At 31.3% G+C, this 13995-nt stretch overlaps 3 protein-coding genes across 3 annotated transcripts in view; 2 read left to right on the top strand and 1 right to left on the bottom strand.

The window, feature by feature from the left end:
- Window positions 1-298: 298 nt before the first annotated feature.
- LOC146532438 (maltase A1-like) lies at window positions 299-7541 on the top strand. Its single transcript, XM_085195818.1, has 11 exons — window positions 299-653; window positions 1232-1411; window positions 1654-1814; window positions 2665-2790; window positions 3063-3183; window positions 3282-3613; window positions 3760-3867; window positions 5083-5331; window positions 5408-5505; window positions 5786-5926; window positions 6481-7541. The coding sequence occupies exons 1-11, from the start codon at window positions 515-517 to the stop codon at window positions 6557-6559; spliced, it is 1734 nt and encodes a 577-aa protein (XP_085051944.1). The 5' UTR covers window positions 299-514; the 3' UTR covers window positions 6560-7541.
- On the bottom strand, window positions 7403-8215 carry LOC146532437 (DNA polymerase epsilon subunit 4-like). Its single transcript, XM_085195815.1, has 2 exons — window positions 7803-8215; window positions 7403-7692 (listed from the first exon to the last, which is right to left on the bottom strand). The coding sequence occupies exons 1-2, from the start codon at window positions 8091-8093 to the stop codon at window positions 7549-7551; spliced, it is 435 nt and encodes a 144-aa protein (XP_085051941.1). The 5' UTR covers window positions 8094-8215; the 3' UTR covers window positions 7403-7548.
- Window positions 8216-10540: 2325 nt separating this feature from the next.
- The window catches only part of ko (Stork-head domain-containing protein knockout), a 375904-nt gene continuing 372449 nt past the window's right edge, over window positions 10541-13995 (top strand). The window contains exon 1 of the mRNA XM_085195802.1: window positions 10541-11416. The gene's annotated coding sequence lies outside the window, so the exon portion shown is untranslated. The remainder of the gene's footprint in view (window positions 11417-13995) is intronic.

Raw genomic sequence — 13995 nt, 5'->3', positions numbered from 1 at the left:
TTCAACGGTCAGTGGAGAACTGAGAGTCGTAATTCCTGCTAGATTCCTTATGGCAATCTTGCTATGTGCGGGATACAGCTTAACTGTTTTACTGTATGAGGATTGATGAATACTTCCCCAGAGTTGGAATTAATTGAGCCCAAACCGAGAGTAACTTTTTGGTTTGACATTTGCCAATAATGATATGGTAGGGATAAATAGAAGTTTAGGTTGCCATTAAACTAGGTTATTCTTAATTCTGCCAAATATTAGGTATATATGATATTTTTTTTAAATTACATTAAGTTTCAGAGTTTAATAATTAGTAATTAATTTATCAACTACTTATTTGAGAAAGTGAATTTCAATAAACATATTATGAATTTGAAGTGGTGGTGAGGTACCTATGTGTTTTATCGTGAACTCATATAAGTGTGCATTACTGAATATGGCTATTAAGTTAAAAGGAATCGTTAAAAGCTGATATTGTCAGTTGGTATTCATTGAGAGTTTGAGACACTCAGACACAGTCGAGATGCGCGTAGTGTTTCTTTACTTGGTCGTAATGACAGTGCACACTGCTGATGTAGACTGGTGGAAGAGTTCAGTAATGTATCAAATTTATCCGCGCTCCTTTAAGGACAGCGATGGTGATGGGATAGGCGATCTTAATGGTACGTACAAACATTGTTATCATTTTGCTTTATACAGGATGGAAGCATCAGCGCTCCTTTTACGGGAACAGCATGTAGGGTAAAATATTTTAAACCTATACCTAATTAATTAAGATACCTCAACAGTTTAGACGTAGGTAGACAGTCAATACCATTTTTTTTGGCGTCTTCCCTACCCCTTTGTCAAAACTAGAAATAACTAGTCAGAACTAGAATTTACCACTGATATATTTGATTAATGGTTATTTAGTATATTCGATGGTCTTAACTAACACATATAATATACACATTTATGATATTTTAAAAATTATAATTACTTTCAAATCCTAAATTGAATTAAAGATTGCAGGCCTAAGAATTTGAAAAGAATGTTTATATGTACCTATAGGTACTTATGCAGTAGTAATAACATAAACACATTAAATTTTATTTGACAATATTCAGCGTAGATAGAGCCAATTAATAAAATATAAGATTACAATTTTTTTAATAAATAGAACACACTTCATAAAAATATAGACAAATATTAAGAACAGGACATTCGATAATCTCAAAAATATTTTTCAAATATATTCAAGGTATTACTAAAAAACTGCAGTTTCTCAAGGAAACAGGAATAGATGCGATTTGGCTGTCACCGTTCTTCCTTTCACCGATGAATGACTTCGGCTACGATATAACGGATTATCGAACAATTGCACCGGAATATGGTACAATGGAAGACTTGAAAAATCTATTGAAGAGAGCTAACATTCTAGGTATTTACTAATTTACGTAAATCAATAAAGTGATTTTAATTAACTGATTAAGGTGCACGTTTTTATATCCCGAAAGTAGATGTAGTTATATGAAACTATATTAAGTTTAAATTAAAGCTTTAATTTTTTCTAAAAAGATTCCGCCATTATTGTGATTGCTCTCTCTGCGTTGTTGTTATTATTAATTTAGAATAATGACTTGTAAGTAGGTGTGACGAAAGTATTCCTAAAAAATGTTTTAGGCCTTCGCGTTTTATTGGACTTCGTACCAAATCATACAAGCAACGAAAGCGATTGGTTCCAGAAGTCCGAAAAAAGGGAACCTGGTTACGAAGATTACTACGTATGGACTGATGGCGTCATTGATAACAGCACCGGGGAACTAAAACCACCTAATAACTGGGTAATTTGTATGCTACAAAATAAAAATATATTTCATTTTTTTTCATAACAATGGGAACACGAGTGTAAATAGAAACGTAACAGGTTGTGGGATAAATTTCTACTCGAGGAAATTAAATATATAATAGGTACTTTCATTTTTCTCGCTTTTGCAACGAGACAAAGAGCAGCGTTGAGTTTCGTTACTCAACACTCTTACCTCCAGAATTAAGCGGAAAGAGGAAACCAGAAAGAAGTATCTTAGCGGGAACGGCGTGTCTTCACACTAGGTTCCCTCCGCTTACCCTGCTATATGCAGGACCCAGTGTGAAACTTAAATAAACAAAATGGCTATTTCCGATTCCGTATCTCAAAAGGAAAAAACAGAATCCTTATAAGATCACCTTGTTGTCCGTCCATCCGTCTGTCAAGGCTATTTATCTCGTGATCACGTGGAGGTTTCAAGCTGAAATTAATACAAAATATTTAGGTCTATGGTTTCTTTAAGAAAAAAACAAGCTTCTAAGTCAAGGTAATCAACAGACACGTGCATTTATGCACCGATTTTGCGGAATAAAATTCTTTCCGTGGACCCATAGTTATAAAGTTTGGAACAAAGTGAAAATTTGCAACTAAAATAAAAGAAAATATTAATTAATAAGTGCCTGCTGTGTGCTTAATAAGTGCCTGTGCCCTCAAGCTTAAGTTGATAAACTTTTATAAGTTGTAGGTACTTCCCGTTGACCTACAATCCTGAGATAGGTACGGAAGCCTCGTTAGGCGTGTCCGATTCGCACTTAACCAGGTTCTTTAGTATTTGACCAGGGAGTAAATAGTAAAAAAATGGTCATTGAGATTAATTCTGTTTTAAGATAAGTACTTTTGGTGGAAGTACCTGGGAGTACAGTCCAGTGCGCAAGCAATACTATTTACATCAATTCTTAATAGCGCAACCCGATCTCAACTACCGTTATGACAAAATTCACGAAGAAATGAAGGTATTTAATTATATTTATACAAATATTTACTATTTATAAATAATGAAATGATTAGAAAACTGTGACTGTTTTGTATTAGACCAAATGGAGGGTATCATTTCCCTCTAAATCATTCATTCCTCACTAAAATATACGACCTTAAAGGATTAAAGATTAACATATCGCTTAGGCTCCGAATTTAACTATAAAATACGTAGAGTTTAAATTGAAAATAAGCTTCTTTTTCCGTATTGGATACAATAGCAAATAATTATATATTTCTCTTATTTTAGGATGTGATGCGTTTTTGGCTAAACATGGGTGTGTCTGGGTTTCGAGTGGACGCCATTACCAGATTATACGAAGCTAATCCTGACAATTACGGTGGTGTTTATCCTGACGAGCCACGATCAGGTTTATATACCCATCTATAATATATACGACGCCAATGCTTCAAATTACTTTACTAAAACAAAAATACATCTAAAATATAATTCTCGCTTTCCAAATAGGTTTGCCTGGCGCTACTCCGGACGACTATGACTATTATGACCATATTTACACCTGGGATTTAGACGAGACGTATGAAGTTGTGTACAACTGGAGAGACTTTTTAGATAAATTTACAGAAACTCAAGGCGAATATAAACTTATGATAACTGAAGGATACACTAACTTACACAATATCATTAGGTATTATGGAACAAAAACGAGAAATGGCTCTATTCCTTTTAATACTAGATATATAAAAGATAAAAATCGTAACACTACTGCATTTCAATTAAAGAAAATTATAGATAGATGGATGAACTCTATGCCAGAAGGTAAAACAGCTAATTGGATAGTAAGTTTACCTATCTACTGATATAATTGTAATTTTAAAAATAATAATATAATAAAAAACTCTAGCCATATTTTTATTAAATTATATTGCCTATAAAGTAAAAAACAAAACGTTATGTCATAATAAATATTATATACCTCTTTTAGAACGGCAATCACGATGAACCCAGAGTGGCTTCTCGAGTTGGAGTAGGCCGTGTAGATGCTATGAATATGTTGGTTCTCATCCTACCTGGAATTGCCTTTATTTATCAAGTAACATACAATCTTTTTTTAAATATTTTCAATTCTTAAAGTAATAAGAATAAAAGAAAGAGCTTACGCATTAGTTATCAGACAACATGGAAGCATTTAACTTCGAAAAAAATCATGATTATATTTAATGGGTACGCAGTGTATAAGACTAGGTTTCCAGATACCTTCTGCCCACTAGCGGCGTTAGGGTAGGGCGAGCCTGGGCGACCGCCCAGGGGCGCCGGATAAAAAGGGCGCCGTAGACGCCCATTTAGGGCGCTTTGCGCAAAGACGTCTTAAAATGGTCTAAGATTTAAAAAAAAAAACAAAGTCACCGTCGTCTTTGATATCTAAAAAAAAAAAACAAAATCATCGTCATTGAAATATTTATCAACTTTGAAAATAAAATTGCAGAAAACATAGACTTTGAATGCCTAATAAAAGAGTTTGCAGATAGAAATGCTAGAAGAAGTGAAATTTTATTAGTTTTTGTCATTTTTTTTAAATACATGGTTATTTCGTTGTACTCATTCCCTGTTTTGTATATTATTGAAATGTAGTCAGGGGGCGCCGGTAGTGCTAAAACCGGCCCTGCTTCTGTCTACCCTGCTTTGTGCAGGATACAACGTAAAGCTAATATACAATAAATTCCTGACGGTACAGCGACTGACGTAAACGCGTAATTTATGATTTATCTATTTATTTGAGTTTTAAATAAAGCATTTAATAAAAATTAAATTAAATCAATACTAAATCAGCTTCACGCTGCACCTATCCCGCACACAGCAGGGTAGGCAGAGGAAACCTAGTGTTGAGCCACTCCGTTCCGCACTTTCTGCCGAATTCACAGCAGGATATGCAGAGGGAACCTAGTGTTAAGACACTCCATTCCCCACTATCTGCCGAATTGTGAAGGCATTGCGTGTTGAGTGGCAGAACTCAACGCCGCGCTTTGTCTTGACACTAGAGCAAAGAAAATGGAAATATAAACGTAAATAAATATTTCACTTCCTCGAGTGGGGATCGAAACCACAACCGTCGCGTCGCACCCATGTTCCGCTGCCCCACGACAGCCTCTAAATCTTTAATGGAAAAATGTCACAATTTTTAAACGATATTGTTAACAGCTGAAAATAAGCTATATAACTGCTCAGCATCTAAATAGTTTTATTAATGTATCTTAATCTCTAACATAAATATATAGTTATATTCTTACATTTTTTTATCATTTCTAAGGGGGAAGAACTAGGCATGACAAATGGATATGTGAGTTGGGAAGATACAAAAGATCCAAAAGCATGTAAGACACACGACCCTATTGATTATTACAAAGTTTCACGCGACCCTTTTCGGACACCGTATCAATGGGATAATTCGACAAGCGCGGGCTTTTCGACTAATAAAACAACATGGCTGCCAGTTGCAGATAACTATAAAGTATTAAATCTTGCGGAACAGATTAATAATTGTAATAGTCATTATCATGTGAGTATTATGAAATATACAACATTTTAAAAATTCTATGATTATGAAACTACAAACGTTAATGATCAATTTACAGTTTTTTAAAGATGTTATAGCTGCTAGAAAAATACCAGCATTACAATATGGGGACTTAGAGACAAGAGCAATTTCTACATCTATTCTAGTTGTCACTAGGTATGTTGAAATAGGATATAATCGTATGCCGTAAAATATTTTAATTTTTCTCGTAATATATTAACCTACACGATTACAGTAGCACGTTTGTACCACTGTAATCGTGTGGCTTCGATTCCCACTCAAGGAATTGAAACACTTAAAAATTTACATCTCTTTGCCCTGATAACGAGTCAAAGCGTGGCTTTGAGTTCCACCACTTAACACGCGAATCTTCACAATTCGGCCAGAAAGTGGCGAAAGGAAGTGTTTTGATGGGAACAAAAATAATATTTTTCAGAAGACTACAGGGTGCACCTGTTGTCTTGGGTATCATGAACTTAGAAGCTGAAGAACAATTTGTAGACTTATCTTCAATGAATTTGCTTTCTGACAATTTAAAAGTAATTGTGGCTGGTACTTCCTGTCCAATTACAAAAGGGTATGTATTATTTAGTATATCTGAAATAAAAAGTAATTTCAGAGTTTTTTTCTAATTTGTTCGGGTGTTTTTATTTTTTAACTTCACGCCGAGGCACTAGGCAAAGGCAACCTGCAAATCTAGTTAAGACGCTCCGTCTCAATTAAGACATTTCCATTCCTGACTTTCCGCCGAGCTTTGGAGGCATTACATGTTAAGAAGTGGAGTTCAATGCAGCGTTTTTGCGGAGAGAAGAAATTACAATATTTCATTCACCGGAAAGTGTATTGAACTTACAGCCATCGCGTTAGTTAATCTTCGCACGTTCTTGTCCTTGCGCCACGACCTGCTTGGCACTTTTAGTGTCTATGAAACATGTAGTGTCTATTAGTGACACGGTGTCCGAATGTCCAAATGCGACAGTTCTGATCCAATTCCACTCGGATGAATTATTTTCATTTCATGTAAAATTAAGTTCCGCCAATCATCACTAAATGTCTCAATTTGACGGAATTCTTATCGGTAATCGGGATGAAACCTGAAGTTGTGTTAATAAAATGTAATATCTTTTACAGAACTCTTTTGTTAAAGAAAAATATACATTTACCAAGCTTCTGCAGTTTGCTCCTACAATCAGTTCAAAATTGTTGCTAATGGATTGGATGAACAGTTGTTATGATCGCAAAATAATTTATTAATAATCAGTAATTTTTTTTAATATAAAATATAAGAGAGAGAAATTGGTATATATAGTAAATTTACATAAAAAAATATCTTCAAGGCCATATGTTAATAGGCCAGTTGTGGCATTGTGACAGGCCACAAATGATGTTCTTGTCTAAAAATTTAATTAAATAAAATGCTGTTTTATTAATATTTTTTATATAAAATGGACAATAATATTTATCATTCATTTCAGATTAGCTATTGACACAAAAGTTAAATTGATGAATATTGATGGTATTTTAATTAATGCAGTGCAATATTACATAGAAATTGGCATCAATGACATTCATTTCCATTTTTAATTTTAAGTTTTGAAAAAAATTATTAAGTAAGAAATGAAAGATTACTCTTTCCTAAAATAGAATATACTTATAAGTAAGAAAATTGGTAATTATAACTGAAGCAATCTAATATTCAAAATATATAAACAGTTGTAACCAAATCTTATATAAAGGTTTTGGATAGTTACAGATATGGGTAGAGTGAGATTTGATATGATCATATGTAAATTTTTACTTTTGTGAAAGAAATAAACAACATCATAAACAATTGCCACCATTACAACAATGTAAAACAGATTCTTTAAAAAAAAATTTTTTCTTAAATCAAATATGCATGATTAAAATAATCCAATACTAGCAGATAATCTAAAATATTTGTAATTATAATCATAACACTCTTCTTCCTCCTGGCATTAATCCCGGCTATTGCCATGGCTATTGGAGTAACTCAGTGATAGTAAGGATATTTTATGTACAAAAAAATAAAGTATTTTGATTTAAAATAAGTTATAATTAATTTACTTAGAGAAATAATTTTGTAGACTTAGTAATATCCTGTAAATGCTATTTTTGATAAAAAGCACATGTTGTATTTATACAATATTAAATCACATTTATTTAAATCCAAATTTAAGTCTAGAAGTCCATAGCACCCTCCAGGAAACACAGACAATCAACTTTATTAATCACTACATCTAAATCTTTCTTAGCAATTGTTTTCCTTTTATGTTGTGCTGTATATGCATATGCTTCCTTTGCAAATGTTTCTAAAAACATTTCCTGTAAAAAAATATTAATTAAATTAACATAGTGAGAGATTTTTAATTATTATGTAGTTTTATAACTTTTCCATAGTACTATGAAATGTATTTATTGGCACTACTACTAACCGTTGCTTTTGTAACTAAAAAAACTGCTTCTGCATTAACTATATTAACGTCTGGATCCATTTTCATTATATTTTTTATTCGCGCGATGGGAAGTTTAGTGGAACGAATTACTTCTACTTTATTAACATTTTGTGTTTTCTTTTCCGAATTATTCTGTTCCTCAGAATCTTTTATCATGCTTAATTCTGAGTCAGTGATTTCTGTTGATCTATAGTCATTTTCGAGATATGGCTCGGTGTCATCTACAATATCAGATATATCTATCTCTGGCTGGTGTTCTTCTTCTGACATTTTATTTTGATACGACTAGAGAATTAAGAAATATTATTATACTTTTAAAAATAATAAATATATTAAACTGGCGCGATTATTATCTAAATGTCAGATTGTCATCTACTGTCTGACAACTGTCAACTATGTAGTTTCAATAAATATTTTATATACTTTTATTAAATTAGTTAATAAATTTTACATTTTTAAATATAAATGATTATAAAAAATATACATTTAAAACATACATACATTACATTTTAGTTTCAATTATCATTAGTGTCTACAGATTATAAAAACTGTATATGCTATATAGTCCTAGCGAGAAAAAATATGCCCAATCTTGCCACTAGTGCAGGCCCGGTCGACTTCCTTAGGAGCTTGGGCGACATACCTACGGGGGACCCGTGTCCAGTTGCTATATTAAAGTAAAACTACTAATTAGTAGTTTTTCTAAGAATATTTTTCTAAGAATTTAATTTTAATTCACGATTTAGTCACTTAATGTTTAATAAATAACTTTCTTTATAATATTTCATGTATGTAAGGCACCGTGATAAAATGTTTTTCGATATGAGAAACATTTTATGTAACCGGTATTTAAAGTACAGTAGTAGGATTATGTTTTGATATGGCAATGGTATCATTAGCATTTGCAAATGGCGAACTTACTACTTGTTTTCGGCGCTTAAACAAGGAACCTGTTTTTAGTATTTTTGTTTCTCATTGCTTTTATATTCCCATTTCTTTTGTATTTTATATTTAGATTTCTATTGTATTTTATAATCCCTTTTCCGTTATTTTATGTTTCCTGCTTTATCACTTGCTCTCTTCATTAATATCTCTAAAATTAGTTAAAGATTCACTATTTGGTTTTAGGTGTTTGAATATTTGGATCCATGGGAGACAATTTGAAGCGTAGATGCCTCAAATGTGGACGAGCCCCTCGTGAAGACCCTGAAATTAAACTATATAGGTTCCCTAGACCTGGTCGTACCAATTCACACCGGTAAGTAATCATTAAGTTTTAACTACTCTAGATAAAGTCATATCTTAAATATTGTACCTTAATTTCAGTTGTGAAGATTGGGCAAAATTTTGCTTCCCTGAAGGCCCATGGTATTCTGTCGATTTTCAGAAAAAATTGTATGGTGAACATAGAATGTTATGTTACCATCATTTTGAAAGGGCTTCATTTGCCAATTTTACTGAAAAAAAACTGCTTAGGAATGCTGTTCCTGACACTACAAATATTGAGGTTTCAATGTAACATCTACGCTAGTCAATTAGTAGAATGTAGAACTACTCAAAATACGTAGTCATAGTCTTTCTTATATATTGTTGATTATACAGGGTGGAAGAGGCCGCGCTTCTTTAATTGAAACTGCATATAGGGTAAAATATTTCAAACCCGGAGCTAAAGAAATTAATCAAGATGCCTCAACAATTTGGACGTAGGATTTTTTTTTCATTTCACGGTTTTTCTCCATACCTGTATTTCGTGTCACGCACACATACATATACTACTACAAAAATACTACTAAGCGTTGCCAAACTTCTACTTTTCATTCGTCAAAACAAAACCGAACGAGAAAGAACGATATCTCGCGTTCTTTTTCACGCAATTACCTATTTATTATAAATCTAAATAACGTTCAAACCTCTTATTAAAATTGTTTAATAAAATCCTACTTTAAGTCAATTTATTATATCACCTTTATTATGAAATTATTTAGAAATACTGCATGGTTATTGAACCACCCACAAAATTATATTCAAAATTTTTAACACACAAAATGATATTGAACTACGATAGATAGGTACTTACATTTAACATTAGTTTTACATCGTCGTTGTCGCATTTTTCTTTTACTAGCACTAATATTTACATCATAAGTAATATTAAAAACTTTTAATATATTAACAACATTTGTTTGAAATGTCTTAAAAGAATGTACGTTTTGATAGTAGACTCAAATACTGACACAATAGTTTCTTATTTGAGAAAAATACTCAGTAATCACATCATCACGATCACGAAACATTTATCACGATTTTAGAAATCCGATTAATGATAAAATTAATCTTAAACAACATCCAAATAATTTAAAACACTTAATAATTATTCAACGTATAAAGTTAAACAAAATAATGTAAATACAACAGAACTTAGCCGTTCCGCGGCTAGGTTCTGTTCTTACACAGATAATTAAAAACATTGTAATAGTTGCCATTAACTAAAATACTTATCGAATATACTATTAATTTTTTTATTAAGATTTTCATTATTATTTATATTTGTATAATTATTTTGATAGAAAATCGTATAAAAATTAAATAGTAAACGAGTTTTATAATGTTACACGAGAACCTACGAAAACTCAATACGAAATAAATTAATATTTAGTAATTATTTGTAAATACTATTGATAATTTTATTAATTATTTTAATATCAAATCATGCGTAAAAAGTATAATCTACATTTATTATGAATTATAGTGTTATATTAAACAATCAATCAATATTAAAAATGCATTTTGTTATCTGCACAAAGACACCCCGCTCACGCCGCACCGATTACCGGGGATTCCCATAGAATCGGTGCGGCGCGTACATTCTGCGCAATAGTAGTTGGGTCGGACTATAGCTGAATGCTATTTACTAAACCATATAAATACAACGGGTTATGGGCCCAGACCACGTCGTAACAATAATAAAGAAGATTGCATCAATCGTAGAAAATTAGAAATACTGGCGAGATTAAAACAGCGTTACTTCACGCGACGCTTCGGCGTTGGTATTGAAATTTGGAGGTTAAGTTGCCGGGAAGGAATAAAAAAGAAAAACAAGCAAAAAAAACAATCACAATGGAAGGGAAACAGCACAGTAATAAAACTGGAAGGAGTAAAAAATTGGAATGCTTGGAAGTTCCAAACATCATCATCTGCAATTATTGTAAAAAGAAATGCTACAATTAAAAGAAATATTAAATGTTTCAAGTGTAATAATATGGGTCATTGTCGAGCTGAATGTAATGTGGACAGAAAATGTAACATTTATTGTTAAAAAAAGTGAGAAAAAATGCTATTATTGTAATAATTTTGTAAACATGTTAAAAATGAGTGTTAGTTTAAAACGGGAACATAAAAAATGTGTTTGTAGTGCAACAAAAGTAAAATTAAAAACCTAATAGAAATAATTCAATAAAAGTGTGTGTAAAGTGTATTCCTAAGTTAAGTTGCGTTAATTTAACATCAGCTCGCCGCCGTTGCCTACATACCTACGCTAGTTGCTGCGACTCGATTTCTTAAATGAAGCGTGTGCGACGTTGCCGCGCCGACAGGTAAGTGTGTGAGTGATAATATTACACTTTACAAATGGCGTTTTTTTTTGAAACGATTATTTTATTATTTATTTTGTTTGAAAAAATAACTTTTTCATTTTTGGGAATTATTTTTTTTCTGAATTATATTAGGCTTTTATAGAGTAGTTAAAACTGTGGTTTCATTTAAAGTGGTGCCGTCAATTCCACCCTGTATTATCTACATTTTCTAAATTTTACAGGAGAGCAACAATACTGTGAATAATCACCACATCTTATTATTTTATATTATTCTATTTATCAACTCATAAATAACACTGTGTTCCCTCTGCCTTCTCTGTGTGTGTGATGCAATGTGAAGTGATTTATTTATTTACATATTAGTAATTATACATTGGCAATGCATTTTCATCATCATTATATATTTTTTTCAGAATCAGCCAATCAAAGATTTAAGTTTAACCACTGAACAACCAGGGACATCATATTTATCTGCAAATGTCATACCTGGACCATTGCAAAGAAGGGTATTGGCAAGTATTCAAATGGTAATTCAAGTATATTATTAATTGATACTGGTTCACTTGTAATGACAATATATTTAAATTAAAACAGAAAATTTAGTGTAGTAATTATAAGCCATATCATCAAAATTATTTTTAGTATTAGAAAAAGTACACAACTATATCGAAAATATATTGTTATTTTTTTAGGTAAATGTTAGTGATGTGGGTGATAATATTATACTGGATACATTAAAGGATGAACCTCAACCGGGCCCTTCTGGTGTGTTAAATAAGAAAATAACAGAACTAGATCAAAAAGTATGTAGATCATCTTCTTAGTGTTTTGTTCTAATCTACTATTCTAAATAAATATTTTATTACAATTTCCTTTTAAGTACACGGATTTTTTTCAGACATTGCCTGTTAATGATCAATCTACAATGAGTAAAAAGAATTATATTATATATAAAAAATGCAGAAATTATGTGAAAAAAGTGCATAAGCTGAAAAACCAAATTAAAAACATCAAATTAAAGCATATGTTAAACATCCTAAATGATAATGAAGCAGTACAAGGTTTAATAAAACACCTAACCCCATCACTAGCATTACTTCTACAAGGGGAACTAAAGAATGCAAAGAGAAAATATGTAGCTAGAAGATGGGACACTGATCAAAAAATTATTGCACTAAGGCTTTACAAGAGATCACCATCCACTTATCAATTATTGCGACGACTTTGGTGCCTTCCAGCACCATCCACATTAAAACACATTTTGAGAAAATTTCACTTGAATGTGGGCATAAATGAAAAAATTTTTCTTAATTTAAATAAACATTCTAAAAAACAAGACCCAGTTAATAATGAATATGTGTTAATGTTTGATGAAATGTCAATAAAAAAACATTTGTCATATAATGTTAAAGAAGACAAAATAGAAGGTTACCAAGACCATGGTAAACATGGTAGATCTCCAAATGAAGTTACACATGCACTCGTGTTTATGCTGGGAGGCATAAGAAGAAAAATTAAGCAGCCTGTTGCATATTATTTGTCAGGCTCCAATGTGACAGCAGATAGATTATCTGTTCTAATAAAAGAAGTAAGTTCTAATTCTCATATATCAAATATGCCTATAAGCGAGAACTTGATTTATAAAATTAGTTGCTTTATTTATTATTTGTATTTTTGTTTCCAGATTATACAAAAATGTTTTGAAAATGGTTTACATATAGCAGCCACAGTTTGTGATATGGGCGGTGTTAATAGAAGATCACTAAAGATTTTGGGAGCTTCAAAAGAAGCTCCTTATTTTATGTTTCAGGGAAAAGAAATTATAACAATATTTGATCCACCTCACCTACTCAAATGCTTCAGAAATTTATTTTTAAAATACAATATAAAATGTAATACTAATATTACATCAAACAATGTTGAAGGACAAGGTAATTTTATGTTATCATAATTTACATAAAAATTACATTTTTTTTAAAATTTATTACTATCATAAATATGCATAAAGCACAAATATGCATAGTCCTGTCAAAAGTACGAGTTTCTAGTTACTAATAATTAAATGAAAGTTGAAAAAAATATTTTTTAGCATAAAGTCTCATTTATTACATTATAGGTATAGCCAAATGGGAACACATAGTAAATTTCTTCCAAATAGACAATGGTGATGGAAATTTTGTATTCGCACCCAAATTAAAACAGGATCATATGTGTCCAAATGCTAAGCAGAAAATGAGGGTGAACCTTGCTGCTCAAGTACTAAGTCACTCAGTTGCCGCGGGGATGTTTGCCAAAACATCTCAAGGTATTGTTTTAACTTTTTTTTCTGTTTATTGGTTCACAAAACAAATAACAATCTAAATAAATTCACATAAAGAAGAAATCACAAACATGGTAATTACACATGAAAACCTAAAATAGATAGATATATATATGTAAAAATAAAATATTAAATATTAATTAACATTTTTAAAACATAAACACAGAGAGAAATTTAAAAAAATCTTATAGTTACGACTAAAATTGAATTAATCTTAAAACTAAACCATTTCTTTAATTTTCTTTTAATTGCTTAAACA

This window comes from Heliconius melpomene, chromosome 13 (genome assembly GCF_056956725.1).
Source record: "Heliconius melpomene rosina isolate 202511_hmr_F chromosome 13, ASM5695672v1, whole genome shotgun sequence".
Classification (NCBI taxonomy): Eukaryota; Metazoa; Arthropoda; class Insecta; order Lepidoptera; family Nymphalidae; genus Heliconius; species Heliconius melpomene.
Note: the sequence above shows the minus strand (reverse complement) of the source record. Positions and strands in the feature narration are given on the sequence as shown.